Below are 16,959 nucleotides of genomic sequence, written 5' to 3' on the forward strand. Positions count from 1 at the left end.
GAGCTGCATCCGTATTAGGTGTGAACCCAGCCTAAAGATGCCAATAATGGCCGACAATAAATTCAAATTCATATTCATTCATGATATTGATTAAAATTTTGAATATAATACAATTATATATAAACATGTATATATTTTTTAAAACTGTCATTTTCAGTTTCAGTTTTCGGCCAAGTGCATCCTGCATTTTCGGTTTTCGGCACCAAAATTTCCATTCGGTGCACCTATAATTTTGATCCTGCTATAGCCAGCTTTACAATACATTTCAAGACACATGGAGGGTTAGGGGGGCCCTGATCCTAAGAACTTACAATCTAAAGCTTGGATTGCTCCCAGGAACAAATCAGATTCCTTGTCTTATTTACACAGAGGATGGAAGATGTGACCTGACTGGTGGCTGTGGAGGACAGCTGTACTTTTGCTGTAATTTCTTTGATGAATCAGCCCCATTGCTGTGACAATGAAGATTTCCTGGCATGGATACTCAGCTGATAGTGTATGTGGAGGAGGGGCGAGGAGCAGGCTCAGCTAAAGGGATGCAGGGGATGTCCTTTCCTCATAGAACTCCCCCCTCTACTCCATGCTTCTACTAGGGATCAAGCAGAGGACTGGGTGTGTGCTCCTCCACAAGCCTTCACCTTATTGAATCGGAAGGTTATGGAGGAGCACTGGGGACAACAGATGTAGGAGCTGTCATGGAGACAATGCCTGGGCTCCTCCATTCAGTGTGAGCCTTGTGTTGCCTATGCTGGACCTTGCCTCCTCCAGACTCATGGGGGAGTGACATTGTCATCTGCAGATCCCCCTTATGTCCTCCATCATCTGGAATCTCCATGCACTGCACTGCACCTTGTATTCCTAGAAGCAGCATGCAGCACCCTCCAGGAATATAATCTAAGCCATTGTCAGGACGGGGCTGGCTTGCATTGGATGCTGACTTGCTTTATTGCATATCGCAGAGGGGTCCTCCAAGGCTGACATCACAATGGCCAGCGCAAGGAGCATCGAGCTGGAGCATTTCGACGAGAGGAAGAACAAGCAGAGGCAATCCAGGAGAGGAGGGGGAGGGCAGAGCAGCGGCTCGGGACCGGGGGCCAGGGGGAACGGTTTGATCCCCAGCCCTGCGCATAGTGCCCACTGCAGCTTCTACCGCACCCGTACATTGCAGGCGCTCAGCTCCGAGAGGAAGGCCAAGAAGGTGCGCTTCTACCGCAATGGGGACCGCTACTTCAAGGGGCTTCCCTATGCCGTGTCCTCTGAACGCTTCAGATCTTTCGATGCTCTGCTCATGGAGCTCACACGATCCCTCTCCGACAATGTCAGCCTCCCCCAAGGCGTGCGATGTATCTACACACTGGATGGAGCTAAGAAGATCACCAGCCTGGAGGAACTGCAAGAAGGTAATTGTCGGGGCATGATCACCCAGGTGTAAGATGATGAGCACAGGTCACCTATAACATAATGAGCACAGGTTACCTATGAAATGATGAGCACAGATCTGTTATCACATAATGAGCACAGGTTACCTATGAGATGATGAGCACAGGTCTTCTATAAGATAATGATCACAGGTCACCTACAACATGATGAGCACATGTCACCTATAACGTAATGAGCATAGGTTACCTATGAGATGATGAGCACAGGTTACCTATGAGATGATGAGCACAGGTTACCTATGAGATGATGAGCACAGGTTACCTATGAGATGATTAGCACTGGTCTCCTATAAGATAATGATCACAGGTCACCTACAACATGATGAGCACATGCCACACATAACATAATGAGCATAGGTCACCTATGAGATGATAAGCACAAGTCACCTGTAACATAATGAGCACAGGTTACCTATGAGATGATGAGCACAGGTCACCTATAACATGAGCACAGGTTACCTATGAGATGATGAGCACAGGTCACCTATGAGATGATGAGCACAGGTCACCTATAACATAATGAGCACAGGTTACCTATGAGATGATGATCACAGGTCACCTATAACATAATGAGCATAGGTCACCTATGAGATGATAAGCACAGGTCACCTATGAGATGATGAGCACAGGTCTCCTATAAGATAATGATAACAGGTCACCTACAACATGATGAGCACAGTTCACCTATAAGATGATTAGAACAGGTCACCTATAAGATGACGAGCATGGGTCTCCTATGAGATGATGAGCATGGGTCTCCTATGAGATGAGGAGCATTGGTCTCCTATGAGATGAGGAGCATGGGTCTCCTAAACGATAATGAGCTCAGGTCATCTATAAGATGATGAGCACAAATCACCAATGAGGTGATGAGCACTGGTCACCTATGAGATATTGAGCATAGGTCACCTAAAAGGCGATCAGCAAAGGTCACCTATGAGATTATGAGCACAGGCCACCTATGAGCTGATGAGCGCATGTCACCTATGAGATGATGAACATGGGTCACCTATGAGATGATGAACATAGGGCACATATGAGATGATGAGCACAGGTCACCTATGAGATGACGCACGCAGGTCAGCTATGAGATGATGAGCGCATGTCATCTATGAGATGATGAACACGGGTCACCTCTGAGATGATAAACACAGGTCACCTATGAGATGATGAACACAGGTCACCTATGAGATAATGAGCACAGGCTAGCTATGAGATAATGATCACAGGTCACCTATGAGATAATGATCACAGGTCACCTATGAGATGATGAGCACAGGTCACCTAGAATGAGCTGCATCACTCTTCATGCAGCATCACTACTCATCAGGCATATCCTGCCTTGTAGATAGAGGTGGTACCTGAGCAAGATGGCTCTGTGTTTTAATTATCTGCATTAGAATGCTGGGACATGCTCCTGGCAGCAGTGAGTGACAGGCCTGGGAGGCAATACTCATGCAATGTATAGGGGGCTGGCCACAGCTGAGGATTCTATCTGATGGGTTAACTGGGAGCTGACACATCAACCACAGCTGTTCAGATCAAATATGATGCTTCCTTCTGCATTCCCCTATGAACATATAGGCTTCCCCACAACACCATGTGACCTTTAATCAATAACAGGAAAGCCAGAGCAATATACTTGTTTATGCGCCAACAGGGATCCACTGACATCACAGGCAATTAGAGAAATCTCCAGTGGGTAGAAGAGATTAAACAAATCCATTCATGGCTCTTAACTACTAATTGGATACTGTACATTTATTGCATTTCTCTCTGTTAATATGACAGACAGAAGCCAGAAATATGGTATTTGTGTGTCTGGTTTGGCCTGGCATCCTCAGGCTTTGCTTCCTTGCAGGCTAAGCAGGCTTTCGGCTTCAATAATCCGCAATCAGCAGGTGGTCCCCCAGTCATCTGCCTGGTTTCTTCATCATTCTACAACACATATACACTACAATGTATGTCTGTGTATTTAGTCATCATTGTACAACAACAATACACTAGAATGAACACTGATACACTACAAAGTATTTATATGTATTTGTATATCGTCGTTCTACAACATTGATACACAACTATGTATCTATATGTATTTATATAGCATCACTTTGCAACACTGATACATTATCATGTATTAGTAAATCATTATTGTACAACACTGATACACTACCATATATTTATAAATCATCATTCTACAAAATAGACACACTACCATGTATTTATATGTATTTATAAATCATCAACACAGATGTGCTACCATTATTTATATATATTTTTAAAAAAAATCCTTTTACAACACTGATACACTACCATGTATTTAGGCTAAGTTCACACTATATGTGGGTGCAGGACTGTGTGTAATTGCACACTTTCCCGCACCTGCATCAAAAACATGTTACTGCTATCAGAGGTGCAGGGGTGCCATCAATTCTTCATGACACCCCTATGCACTGCAAACCACAGCATGGTTTCATGTGCTGGCACTATGCAGTTTCCCAGAGGCTGTGATTTTGGAAAAGGGCATTACATATGTACTGCAGCCCATTTAAACGCATAGGCTGTTGTGTCTGTGCAAACACGTTCTCTGAGAAACTGGCATAGTGTGCGAGCTGCGTTTTGCGCGGGCATGGCAGCCCCTTTCATTTGAATGGGCTGCCGTGGCTCCTGAAATGCAGGGAAAAGGTCCCTGCAGCATTTTAAAAAGTCACAGCCCGCATGGGAACCGCTATGCGGTTCCCAAGGTGGGTACGATTTCCAGGGCGTTTTTCTGTGCGAGTGGTTGCGGCTGGGGGAGCAGGACGGACCTGCAGCGGGAACTACCCTCAGAGATGTGAACCCAGCCTTAGGCTAGGTTCCACAGGCGTGCGCAAGGGGTGTGCCAGGTGTGCCTGGGCACACCCTAATCCTGGGGTTGGCAACCTGTCAATGGTGGGCAGGTGACAGGTAAACCACAACCCTTCCTTGCTGACCCCCAGAACCTGGACAGGAGAGGTGGCGTGGGTGGAATTTAGTGGAACCAATCTGTATTTTCCTCGTGCAGCAGCAGAAAGTAGGCTTCTCCTCTCCCTTTTGTAAACATTCAGCTGCTACAGGAGGAAAATATAGGGGATTGGTACTAATATATGCCACCCCCGCCACCCCTCAATCCCCTGTTCCTCTTCCTTCTGTTGCCCGGGTCTCCCATGTGCTCCCTTGCTCCCCCTTCCTCCCATTGTTTCAGGATGGAGAGCGGGGAAGAGACCGGTAAATATGTCGAATGCATACGTGTTGGAGCTTTGAGGTGCACACCCTAATGCAATAGGCTGCGCACACCTATGCTAGGTTCACATTATTGTGACCTGCGTTCTGCAAGGCCACCCCCAGCATTTAGGAGAAGACAGAAGTCTGCCTCCTCCTGACTTCCTCCACCTCCTACCTTCTGCCACACAGCTGGTGTGATATGGGGACACTGTGATGGATGGACTATGTGATTTAGGGGCTCTGTGATGGGGACTGTGTGATTTGGGGGCTGTATGATAGGGGGCCTGTATGAATGGGGGGCACTGTGATGTGGGTACATTAATGTGATGGGAGGACTCATGGATAAGGATCCTCTGATAGAATAGATCTTACTGTGATGGGGCTGTCATGTATAGAGGGGACTCTGATGTGATGGGGGGCCTCTGACCTGAGGAGCCTCTGATGTGATACACTGCTGTGCATGATATGTATTTATAAATCATCATTCTACAACAGAAATACATTTCCATGTAATTATATGTATATTTTGTTTGTATTTTACAATCCCATGTGTACGCATTAACTAACTTACTAAAAACCAACATTAACTAACTTAATAATAAACTTTCAGATTAGATGTTTTTCTCAGTTTTTTCTAGATCTTTTTTATTTTACCTTCTTATTAGTTCTTCCTACTTTTTGATGTTTAATACCGCCCCCAGCATAATCTTTTTTTTTCATACACACCATACTGTTTAATGTAGCTGTCAGTAAAGAAATTTCCACAGCCATCCAGACCTTCAGTCCACTCAGTAGGAATTATTTGAATCCAGAACCTGACTGGACAAAGGCCATAGCCAATTTATTCAGTTGGAGGAATTTACTATGAACCTGCAAATTCTGTATGTGTTACGTAAATACATTCAACACTTGCGAAAGGATTGATAGAATTACTGCTGTATAAAAAAAGAGACCAGTTAAGTTAAGGTAACTTTTATATATATATTACGAGGAAGGGTTGCTTTTACTTGCATTAGGTGGTTCTCAACCTCTGAAAAGCGATCATCAGTGGTTTAGAGCTGTTTTTTTTTTATATAATTAACAATTTTACTTGTTTTTTTTCTTTTTTAAATAGAAAAGTAAAAAAGATAAGATTACAAACCATGGACATTATATAGGGCCAACAGCAGACCAAAGTACAAAAAGAAAAACATAGGTTAAGGAGGACATAATGGTTACAACAGCACTAAAACTTCAAATAATGTGCACAGTGCTATCATAGAAACAATACACTGAGCAACCAGGTTTTGTGAGCAGTAAGAGTCAAGCCCAAACCAATGGGGCTGCTAACAGCAAGAAGGCAGGACCCAGGGGTGGAGCCCCGACACCCAGCCCACTGCCCTTGTAAGACATCCAGATAACAACAAAGAGAAAGGAGAAGGAAAGAAAAAAGGGCAGGGAAGAGTAAAGTCCTGAGCTCTTCACTCCTGGTAAAGGAGAATTTGGAGAGAAATGCAGAGATCTCATAGGGGGTCCTCTCACAAGTGCCATTTCTCCCATACCACTCTGTGACTTTCTAGCTTATCACTTATTGGCAAGGCCTGCTGTAAGGGACTCCATAGTCTCCACATTCCTAATTCTAGCATACAGCTCAATGGAGAGCTAGTAGACACCTAGCAGCCGTAAGAGTATGACGCGCCAATTTCTTGGCAAGTTTAGGCAACCTGGGCAGAAGTAAGCCTAGTAAAAAGTTTTAGGACAGAAGGGGAAATCTACATCAATTAATCACTGTTAAAGGTCCTGGACTGACTGCCAGTATGGTTGTGGGAGTGGACATTGTCAGTAAATATGTAGCAAAGTGCTGTTGTCTCTACAGCAACGCCAACAACGATCTGAAGCCGAGGGATATATGGCTTGAAGGCAGGTAGGGGTCATGTACCAAAAAAATAGCACTTTATATGTGTTCTCGTTAAAGAGGGTACAGATTGAGCTTTTAGCTGCTTGGGACCATATAATCTGCCACTTTTCTATGGGTAATTCTTGCCTAATAGCTTATTCCCACCTGAGCATATTCCGATGCTTGCCCTGAGTATCCATAGAATACTCATTCAGTAATTTGTAAGTATCACATTTTTGTGATGGGCCAGCGAGGACTATTCGCTCAGATGGAGTCAATTTAGAGAATTGAAGGTTGGGGGCAAAGGAGAGCGCATAATGGCATATCTGAAGATAGCCAAAGAAAGCTCTACAGCTCAAGTCATGCCTTTCTCCAAGTTCCTCAAAGGATAACAATGACTGCGTTATGGGGTTTACTAAATTACCTAAGTGAAATACGTTTCTCGGCAACCAGGGGGAGATCATTTGAAAGGTGAGAGTATCAGGCATTTTGGGGTTATAGAGAAAAGTCGTCAATAGAGAGGTCTCAGAAAGGAGGGCATTTTTATGCTTTTCTGTCTCTAAAAGTTACGCAATATTGCCATAGTATGCAAAAGGGAGGCAGAAGGCACGTCTGCATCAGCATTCCAACGCAAATTGTTTGGCTGGACCGGGGCCAACCACAACTTGTCTATCTTAGTCCATCTATTGAAGGCCGGCAAGGTAACCCAGGAGGCAACAGCTTTCAGTTGAGATGCGTAATAATAACGTAAAAGATTAGGGATGGCCAGTCCCCCGGCATTCTTACAGGCAAAGAGAACCAAATTAGGTATCCTATGTTTCTGATAGTTCCAAATGAAATTCAAAAGATCCACCTGAAAGTTCCAAAGGTGTGGCGTAGGGATCGGTAGGATCGTGAAATAGTACAGTATCTTAGGTAATATCGTAATTTTACCCACCGCTATACGGCCTAGCCAGGAGATTCGGTAATGTTTCCATCTAGCTAAGAGAAGATCTTATTAGTGCAAAAGGTGTCTTAAAATTAGCTCCATAATGAGCATCATATTGCGGTAGAGCCGATTTTTAGGTATTCAGGACAGGAGGTAATAGTTTCATCTCCTGAATGCCAGTTTTTCTTCAGTCCTAGGGTGGAAATACCATGCCCCAAGCCAATCGCTTGGCACAGAGTTGCAGTGCTGTCCCATTAATTTCAATGGATGGGCTTGGCAAGAGGCTCCTCTGCCAAATAGGACATACTGTATAAAAGCTGCACAGTGATGCGTCCATGATAGTGTGTACAAATCTGAGCAGTCATTCTGTCAGCTTGTAGGTAGGCAGTGGGGAGTTTAATACCTGTTCTTGCTCCTCAGAGTTCTGCTCAGGTGCAAAACAATATATCTGATGCTAGGCCTGCTTTAAGGGCCTTTTCACACCTGTCTGCACTGGTGTTGCTGTTGTGTTTTTTCTTTATGTTGCACATTAACATGTATTGTGTTAAGGCAGCACATTCATTTGAATGGGCTACCAATGCATCAGAGCAGACCAAAACACATACCTGTGCCTTGTTTTCCAACACAGCGCACCACAGAAAGCTGCTTTACCACACAATATGGTCACATGTGGTTAACACGCACATGACTGCAACTCAATAGTCTGAAGCCAGCTTAAGACCATGCAAAACAGTTTGCTTACCTCTCCTTAGGTCTCTATTGTGTTGGTAAATATTTTTCCCTTTTAAAGCTTGTCATAGATGGATCACAATTTGTCCAATTCAGTAGATATAGTGGGAAAGGAAGCTAAGGATGAGGAAGGATCGAAATAATGTAGAATGTCCTTATTGTTTTGATGTAAAGTCTTATGCTTGCAGTAAACATATAGGCCAAAAATATTGCAAGTTTGGGTGGTCATAGTGGAGGAAATTGTCATATAATAATAACGATCTTGTGGTAATCTTGCACATTGTGGGATTTTCACCTGCATCAGAAGTATTCCATTGAATATCCTATTTAATGCTGCTAAAAAAGTAAAATTTAAAAGGGTTCCTCAGCACGACTTGGATTGCCATTTAAGCAATAATACAAATATCGTCTACATTTGCATGTTTTACATATATTTAGTTCCAGTTAAATAAAAGCATAAAAAGTTCACCAGGTCCCCCACCCTGCATTCGACCAGCCTGGGTATCTTGTAACTGTTAAAATTGCCGTCCAAGCCTGCAGGAACCCCTCTTCTCTCCCTACCCTTCCTTTTCTCCCCTCTGTTCCCCATCTCCCTTCACTAGGAATTTCTTTTGCTTTTCCTCCTGCCCCCCTTTTTTTTCTTCCTCCCCCCAACCCATCCATTCTCCCTTCTTTTTCTGATCCCTCACGGTATGTCCCTAGGCCCTCGGGCAATTTGTGCAGACCTACAGCCTTCGCCGTGCGGTCGTCTAGTTGCACAAGATATCACTAATGCCTATAAGCTTTGTTTCCTTCCTTGTTGTGTACCCCCTGTGTGGGTGATCAGCTATTTTGTTATTTACACGTGCAACAATAAAATTATTTTACCAAAAAAAGTTCACCAGGTCAAAAAATGTCTTCTTTCTGACCCCTACACAGTCCAGGTAGCAAATAAAAATCCTCTGCTCGAGGTACACACTCCCACTATCTCCCCGAGCTAGGGTGCAGGCTGAGGGGGAGCTGTCCTCATTCCAAACGCACCACTGAAAAGTCAAGGTTTATTCCAGCAATAATCACAGCCATAGTTCCTGCCCAGAGACCACCCAATCTACAGCATCACTGTATCAGGTGTAGTCATACAGTGAGGTGGGCTGTTTTGCCTTATTCTATATTCAGCCCCATGATATGCAACAGCACCCCCCTGTACTTGGAGAGCTGAATAATAACTAATAATTTTTGTTTGCTTTTTCTTTATTAAAGCACATATTTGGTTTTGGATAGAGAACCTTGCCAAGTTATTGTTTGGCATTTGTGTTACATGGGAGAGATTTTCCTTCACTTCTTGTACCAGAAACACAAAAGAAAGAGAGAGGAAATATCCTTAATAGGACAGAAGTTCCTCTTCTTTACATTTGTCACCAGGACAGGTAATCCAGGTGGAGGACTTGCCCTGACCTCTTAGGCCTCATGCACACTGGATGTTTTTGGATGTTCTTACAGCAGTTGTTTTTTGCTTCAGATGTTTTTTTCTACAGTCAATAAACTCCCCATCGTGTTATCCTATGTGTTCATGCACACATAGGCTGTTATCAGCAGTTTTTGGCTGAGGCATTTTTTGGCTTTAAAAAAGAAAACAAAATTAGTGGGTTCTGGGAGGAGTTTTTCAGCTGTTTTCAGCTGTAAAAATGCTCTAACGTCAAAAAACGCTGATAAACGCTCAAAAACTCAGCTCACTGGCGTTTTTTAACGTTTTTGATCCATTGAAAAAGAAAAAAAGAAAAACGCCAACGTGGAAAAGTGCAAAAAAAGCTAAAAACCGCAAAAACCGATATTGCAAAAATGTTGAAAAACCCACTGCAAAGCTACTGGCGTTTTTATAACGTTATTTTATTGGCCAGTGTGCATGAGGCCTAAGGCCTCATGCACACTGGACGTTTTTGGACGTTTTTACAGATGCTGTTTTTGGCTTCAGACTTTTTTTTCCTACAGTCAATAAACTCCCCATCATGTTATCCTATGTGTCCATGCACACATAGGCTGTTGTCAACTGTTTTTGGCTGGGGCGTTTTTTGGCTGTAAAAAAACAAAACAAAACTAGTGTGTTCTGAGAGGAGTTTTTCAGCTCTTTTCAGCTGTAAAAATGCTCTAATGTTTTTTAACGTTTTTGATCCATTTAAAAAAAAAAAACGCTAATGCAGAGAAATGCTAAAAAATTATAATAAATGCTAAAAAACGCTATTGCAAAAACGTTGAAAAATTTACTGCAAAGCTACTGGCATTTTTATAACGTTATTTTAAAGTCCAGTGTGCATTAGATTTCCCTTAATAGGGCGTACACACGGTCGGACTTTTCAGCTACAAAAGTCCGACAGCCTGTCCAACAGACTTTCGACAGACTTTCGACAGACTTTTGGCGGACTTTCTAACGACCGGACTTGCCTACACATGATCACACCAAAGTCCGACGGATTCGTACGTGATGACGTACACCGGACTAAAATAAGGAAGTTGATAGCCAGTAGCCAATAGCTACCCTAGCGTCGGTTTTTGTCCGATGGACTAGCATACAGACGAGTGGATTTCTGGGTCCGGCGGAGTTACGACGTAAAGATCTGAAGCAAGTTCCAAATCTAAAGTCAGATTTGCGACTGGAAAAGTCCGCTGAAAGTCCGGGGAAGCCCACACACGATCGGATTGTCCGCCGGATTTGGTCCGTCGGACTTTTGTAGCCGAAAAGTCCGACCGTGTGTACGCCCCATTACTTTCTGTTTTGGTGACAGTGGTCACCGGGACAAAATGAGGGAAGCATCTTCCAGTCCGGACACAGAAAGCAAAAAATGTTGACAGGGGGTCTAATCCTTCCCCATGCTATCAAAAAGACAAGGTTTTGCCTATACATACACTTTATTCTTTATTTTATTCTTTCCTTGTTCAGAGTGTCTAAGTTTTCTAGTATTCCTCTTTTGATCCTGGCATTCCGACAAGCTAAATTACTATAGATACTGGGTAGCAATTTTCTCAAAGAGTATGTCCTTGAAAACACTTTTCTTTTTGGTTATGGATACATTGGAAAATAATAATAACCCCTAATATTTTTAATAGTATGAAAAGCTCTTTATTACTTCCCTAAATTAATGTCCTGAAGACAAGAAAGTGGGAGAAAATCTGCAACAGGGACAGAGGCAGCAATCAAAAGCTACTCCACTAAAAAAATTAAATTTTTTACCTTTGGTTGTTGTTGGACTGGTTGCTGTCTGGAGAAACTGTTTTCACTCAAAGTGTTAGAGGAAATAACAGAGACGGGATAGTAGCAAACAAAAACAAGTTTTGATTCGATATGCACTTTAATACTTTCAATGATAAGTGTCCAATTTCCGAGAAGTCTTCTTCTGGCAGTCCTGCTTGCTAAATCACTATAGGTGTTGGAACCATTATATTCTAGATGTCCATGAGTCTAAACCTGTGAGAACACAAGCTAGTGTACACCATGATTGTATCATCATCCCCACTATAAGTCTACCTCTTGAAAAGTGTGACTACACTTGGATAATATAAAACTCAGAAAGTCAACCAGTTCTAGCAGCTTGCTAATTTTATTCATTGCCTGCAGTTGCATTTTAAGACTACCGTAAGCAGATCCCCTGCTGATCAAAGTCAAATAGGACCAATGTCACATCCATGCCTGTTCAGTTTCTGCAAAGCGGACATTGACGGACCTAGATGTAGGAGGGTGTAAACAGACACAAGTCCATTTACATCTGCTTGTACATAGGGTTCCATGGACCTTCCAATCAGGTCTCCCTGAAAAGCTAACAGGTCAACCAGATTAGAATGCCCAGGCATAAAGCTGAAATTTAGCTAAAGAAAATCCCTACAGTTTTAGTCACATCACTTACCTGTAATGAAGTATCTCCCTGTTCAGACAGATGAATCCTAGAAAAATCTTCTGTGCAGGGATGCCTGTCCTCTTCCTGGTCCTTCTGATGCTGCAAGGCTTGAGGCAAACAGTTGTAGAGATGGTCTGACTTGGAACCACTCCTCCGCCTTCAACTTTGAGAAAAGTTCTTTCATTGCTTTCACTCTCAGTAACATGATTTGTGAATAAAGGAGAACATTCTGTGACTCATCAGTCTCTCCTCCATTCACAGATTATGTTACACGCAGTATAATCAGTGAAAGCACTTTTCTCAATGGAGGAGGAAGGAGGCGGAATGTCCCCATCAGACTATCTGTACTGCTGTTCTGGTTGAAGACCCAAAGATGTTAACCCATATAGCTCTGAAAGTTCAGAACCAGAAAGACGACAGGGCATCCCTGCATTGAAGATTTCTCCAAGATCCAGCTGCCTGCACAACATGGGCCATACTGTACTTCCAAACAGGTAAAGTGTTATGACTAAAGCCCTAGAGAATTTTTTTGCTTTTAGCATAACTTTAGTTTTAACTAAATCAGGAAAGCTTTTAAATTTGTATCCTTGGATGGAGCAAACCTTTAATAATGCACATTGGTTGATATATTCTTGTAGTACAAGTGCCAGCATAATAAGGCTTACAGATGCTTTTCCCTAGATGTATATCTGTACAAGGTCTAGTGACATTGTTAAATGGAGGCTTGTACTTGTGCTGTCTACCTGACTTCAATCTGACAAGGACTGATGACAACTGGTTCACCCTTTTTAACCTAATTTGCTTTCCATTCTGGATTGATTATTGTGGAAGGGACAGACAAGCGTTGGGTTACATTTCCAAACAAGCATGCTGATCTGCAGTTCTCTGGTAGAGGAACAGTTTTTACACCTTATTATTGAACTAGTTATGATTCGTAAGATGTACTATAAAGCAGCAGCAGCAGATCTGAAAGAAAAGTGACAGCCTTAAGCCTCGTACACACGATCAGATTTTTGTCCGGGAATTGTGTGATGACAGACTGTTTGCCTAAAATCCGACCATTAGTACGCTCCATCAGACAATTGTTGGCCAAATTTCCACCAACAAATGTTGGATGGCAGGTTAGTAAATTTTCAGCTGACAGCGGCCTTTTTTTTGTCAGATTTTCCTATCGTGTGTACACAAGTCCGCCACACAAAAGTCCAAAGTACAAACACGCATGCTCGGAATCTATGCTCACCAAACACGACATTAGCAGAAGGTGCCCAAAAGGTGGCGCTCAAGAGCTGAAATTCCATGTAGTACGTCACTACGTTCATGTTTGTTGGCTGACAATTGTGTACCGTTTGTATGCAAGCCAAGTTCACGGCACACGCCCTTCGGAAAAAAGTCTGGCGCTTTGCAGAAAATCTGATCGTGTGTATGAGGCTTTAGGCTGGCCATACATTATACAATTTTTGTAATTCAATTTGCCTTTAGATTTACCAGGACCATATAATATGAGGTCAAGCCTAAACACTTTCAATGTGTATGCAGTCAGGCCGGCCCTTGCACTACATAGTTAAAGGTAAATCTAAAGAAAATTGAATAAGAAAATTGTATAGTGTATGGCCAGCCTTACAGACCTATTCTTCTGAAGGGTCCAGAATCCTCCTGGCAACAAACAGCTTCCAACAGTGCCAACTTGTCAAATCGCCATTATTACTATGGGCTAGTTCACATTAACACTGTGCTAAAATAAGTGTTCATAGATAATGAATTCTATTTTCCTTGTGATTTTGGGGTGCTGTGAAGTTCTTCTCGTTAATGCAGAGTGGTACAATAAGTGCATGGCAACTATTATTCCAGTAGTTCCTGAAAAACAAATTATAATACAGTCAATGGCAACACAATGAAACAGCACTAAAAATGCAACATGCATTTTAATCAGTGCATTGCAGTTACATGATTTCACACATTGCCCTAGAGGAAAATAAAAAAAAAAAAGGACCAAAAATGCACATAAAAAATGTATTGTTTTGCATTAACCTTTAATGTACTTAACCCCAATGTATCTTGCCAACGTATTTGTGGTGTGTTGGACAGCCCATTTAAACAAATGGACTGTCTTTATGCAACTCATATTAACATGTAGCTTAATACACATGCATTATGGCACTGCAACAGTGTGAATTCAGCCAAAGGAGAGGTCTTTCCAGTGGTAAAGTACTACAGGGAAACTGTTTGAAAAGTGAAAGGTTGCCTTTAAAAATGTACCAACACAAAGTCCTCCTTTAACTTTTAATTCATGAACCATAAAAACAATAGTTGTCGAAACCAGGTATCTGCTCCCCCCAAAAGGAGTCAAATGTGTCAGCGAAGGGGGGAGGGGGAGAAGGTAGACAAGTGGAGCTTCCACTTTTGGGCAGAGCTCCGCTCTAAGTTTCTCATAGAGGGATCAAAATTCAGCCGGTTCAGCAGAGATCAGTCGAATTTCGATCTAATAATGGCAACTGGTTGTATAGAAGTTGAAGTACCGATTAACTTCTGTATAACCTCCCTGCTCACGTCACACAATCCTGCCTCCTCACCCGGCACATTTGATAGACAGAACACCATTCCAATGCCGGGAGGTGTTGGGCGAGGAGGCAGGACTGTGTGACGTGAGCGGTGCTGGGCGAGGAGGCGGGGCTGTATGTGACGATGAGTGGCGCCGGGAACCCAGCAATTTAAATGAAAGCTGTTACAGCGGCCAATCCCCGCTCTCTGATGATCGGCCAGCTTGACTTCTGCCCTGTACACATGATCAGACATTCCGACAACAAAACCGTAGATTTTTTCCGACGGATGTTGGCTCAAGCTTGTCTTGCATACACACGGTCACACAAATGTTGTCGGAAATTCCGATCGTCAAGAACGCGGTGACGTACAACACGTACGACGAGCCGAGAAAAATGAACATCAATAGCCAGTGCGGCTTTTCTGCTTGATTCCGAGCATGCGTGGACTTGTGCGTCGGACTTATGTACACACGATCGGAATTTCCGACAACAAGTTTTGTCGTCGGAAAATTTGAGAACCAGCTCTCAAACATTTGTTGGCGGAAATTCCGACAGCAAATGTCCGATGGAGCATACACACGGTCGGACTTTCCGACAACAAGCTCACATCGAACATTTGTTGTCAGAAATTCTGACCGCGTGTACTCGGCATTACTCTGCGCAGGTGAGACTGTACTGATAGGCACATGTGAGACTGTATTGATGGGCACAGGTGAGACTGCATTGACAGGCACAGGTGAGACTGCACTGACAGGCACAGGTGAGATTGTACTGACAGGCACAGGTGAGATTGTACTGACAGGCACAGGTGAGACTGTACTGACAGGCACAGGGGAGACTGTACTGACAGGCACAGGTGAGATTGTACTGACAGGCACAGGGGAGACTGCACTGACAGGCACAGGGGAGACTGCACTGACAGGCACAGGGGAGACTGCACTGACAGGCACAGGGGAGACTGCACTGACAGGCACAGGTGAGATTGTACTGACAGGCACAGGTGAGATTGTACTGACAGGCACAGGTGAGACTGTACTGACAGGCACAGGGGAGACTGTACTGACAGGCACAGGTGAGATTGTACTGACAGGCACAGGGGAGACTGCACTGACAGGCACAGGGGAGACTGCACTGACAGGCACAGGGGAGACTGCACTGACAGGCACAGGGGAGACTGCACTGACAGGCACAGGTGAGATTGTACTGACAGGCACAGGTGAGATTGTACTGACAGGCACAGGTGAGACTGCACTGACAGGCACAGGTGAGACTGTACTGACAGGCACAGGTGAGACTGTACTGACGGGCACAGGTAAGACTGTATTGATGGGCACAGGTGAGACTGTACTGACAGGCACAGGTGAGACTGTACTGACAGGCACAGCTGAGACTGTACTGACGAGCACAGGTGAGACTGTACTGATTGGCACAGGTGAGGCTGTATGGATGGGCACAGGTGAGGCTGTATGGATGGGCACAGGTGAGGCTGTATGGATGGGCACAGGTGAGACTGTATTGACCGGCACTGGTCACGCTGTATTGATGGGCACTGGTCACGCTGTATTGATGGGCACTAGTGAGGCTGTGCTGAGGGGCACAGATAAAGTTGTTAGCATTTATTTTTGTAACTTAACTCTGCATAAAACATTTAAGTGTCATTTCATGAGATAATTTATGAGAGCGTGTTTAGGAGTGGGATTAGGGGCGGGGCATGGTTGGGGCTGGGTGGGGCACCTGATGGCGAGTAACCCTTAAGGCCTGGCTAGTAGCTCAGGACCTGAAATTTTGAGCCATGATATAATGTATGTCCACAGTTCTTTCCTGTTGCAATCTGCATGCTGCTTTTATAAGGGATTACAAAAGGGTGATGTTATATTGCATTTAACCTACATGTCATTAATTTTTCATAATTACATAACAGTATTAATTTATTTTTTTAGTTTTCAGCTTTATAGTATTTCAACCAGACTAGTCCTTGGAATGGAATTTTTGAGTATGTGGGATAATACTATTGAATGACACACATACCTATTGTTTATGAGGCTCTAGATTAGCCTGTGCATGCCCTGCACGCACCACTGCAATTAGGGTTGCCACCTTTTCTTCAAGTCAAACCCGAACCACTTTAAGCGCCGCACGGCAATTTTTTTTATAGTATAAACTATAGATATATTTTGCTATTAAATAACATTTCTAAACATATGCAGTTAAGAACAAGAGTCCCCCTTTACATCAGAGTCCACAGAGTTACCCTTTTACATCTGAACTCGCAGAGTTCCCTTTCACTGTAAGGGGGGACTCTGCAGACTCTGATGTAAGGGAGAACTCTGGGGCCTCT

General features: G+C 43.5%; 1 protein-coding gene across 3 annotated transcripts in view; it reads left to right on the plus strand.

Annotated features, from left to right (window-relative positions):
* The first annotated feature begins 542 nt into the window (after nucleotides 1–542).
* DCLK2 (doublecortin like kinase 2) overlaps nucleotides 543–16,959 on the plus strand; it is a 156,119-nt gene continuing 139,702 nt past the window's right edge. For all 3 annotated transcript variants that reach the window (XR_012236555.1, XM_073604876.1, XM_073604884.1), the window contains exon 1: nucleotides 543–1,400. Coding sequence is in view for 2 of the 3 variants with exons in the window: in XM_073604876.1 (XP_073460977.1) it covers nucleotides 986–1,400 (415 nt within the window). In the remaining variant the exon portion in view is untranslated. The remainder of the gene's footprint in view (nucleotides 1,401–16,959) is intronic.

This window comes from Aquarana catesbeiana, linkage group LG01 (genome assembly GCF_042186555.1).
Source record: "Aquarana catesbeiana isolate 2022-GZ linkage group LG01, ASM4218655v1, whole genome shotgun sequence".
Classification (NCBI taxonomy): Eukaryota; Metazoa; Chordata; class Amphibia; order Anura; family Ranidae; genus Aquarana; species Aquarana catesbeiana.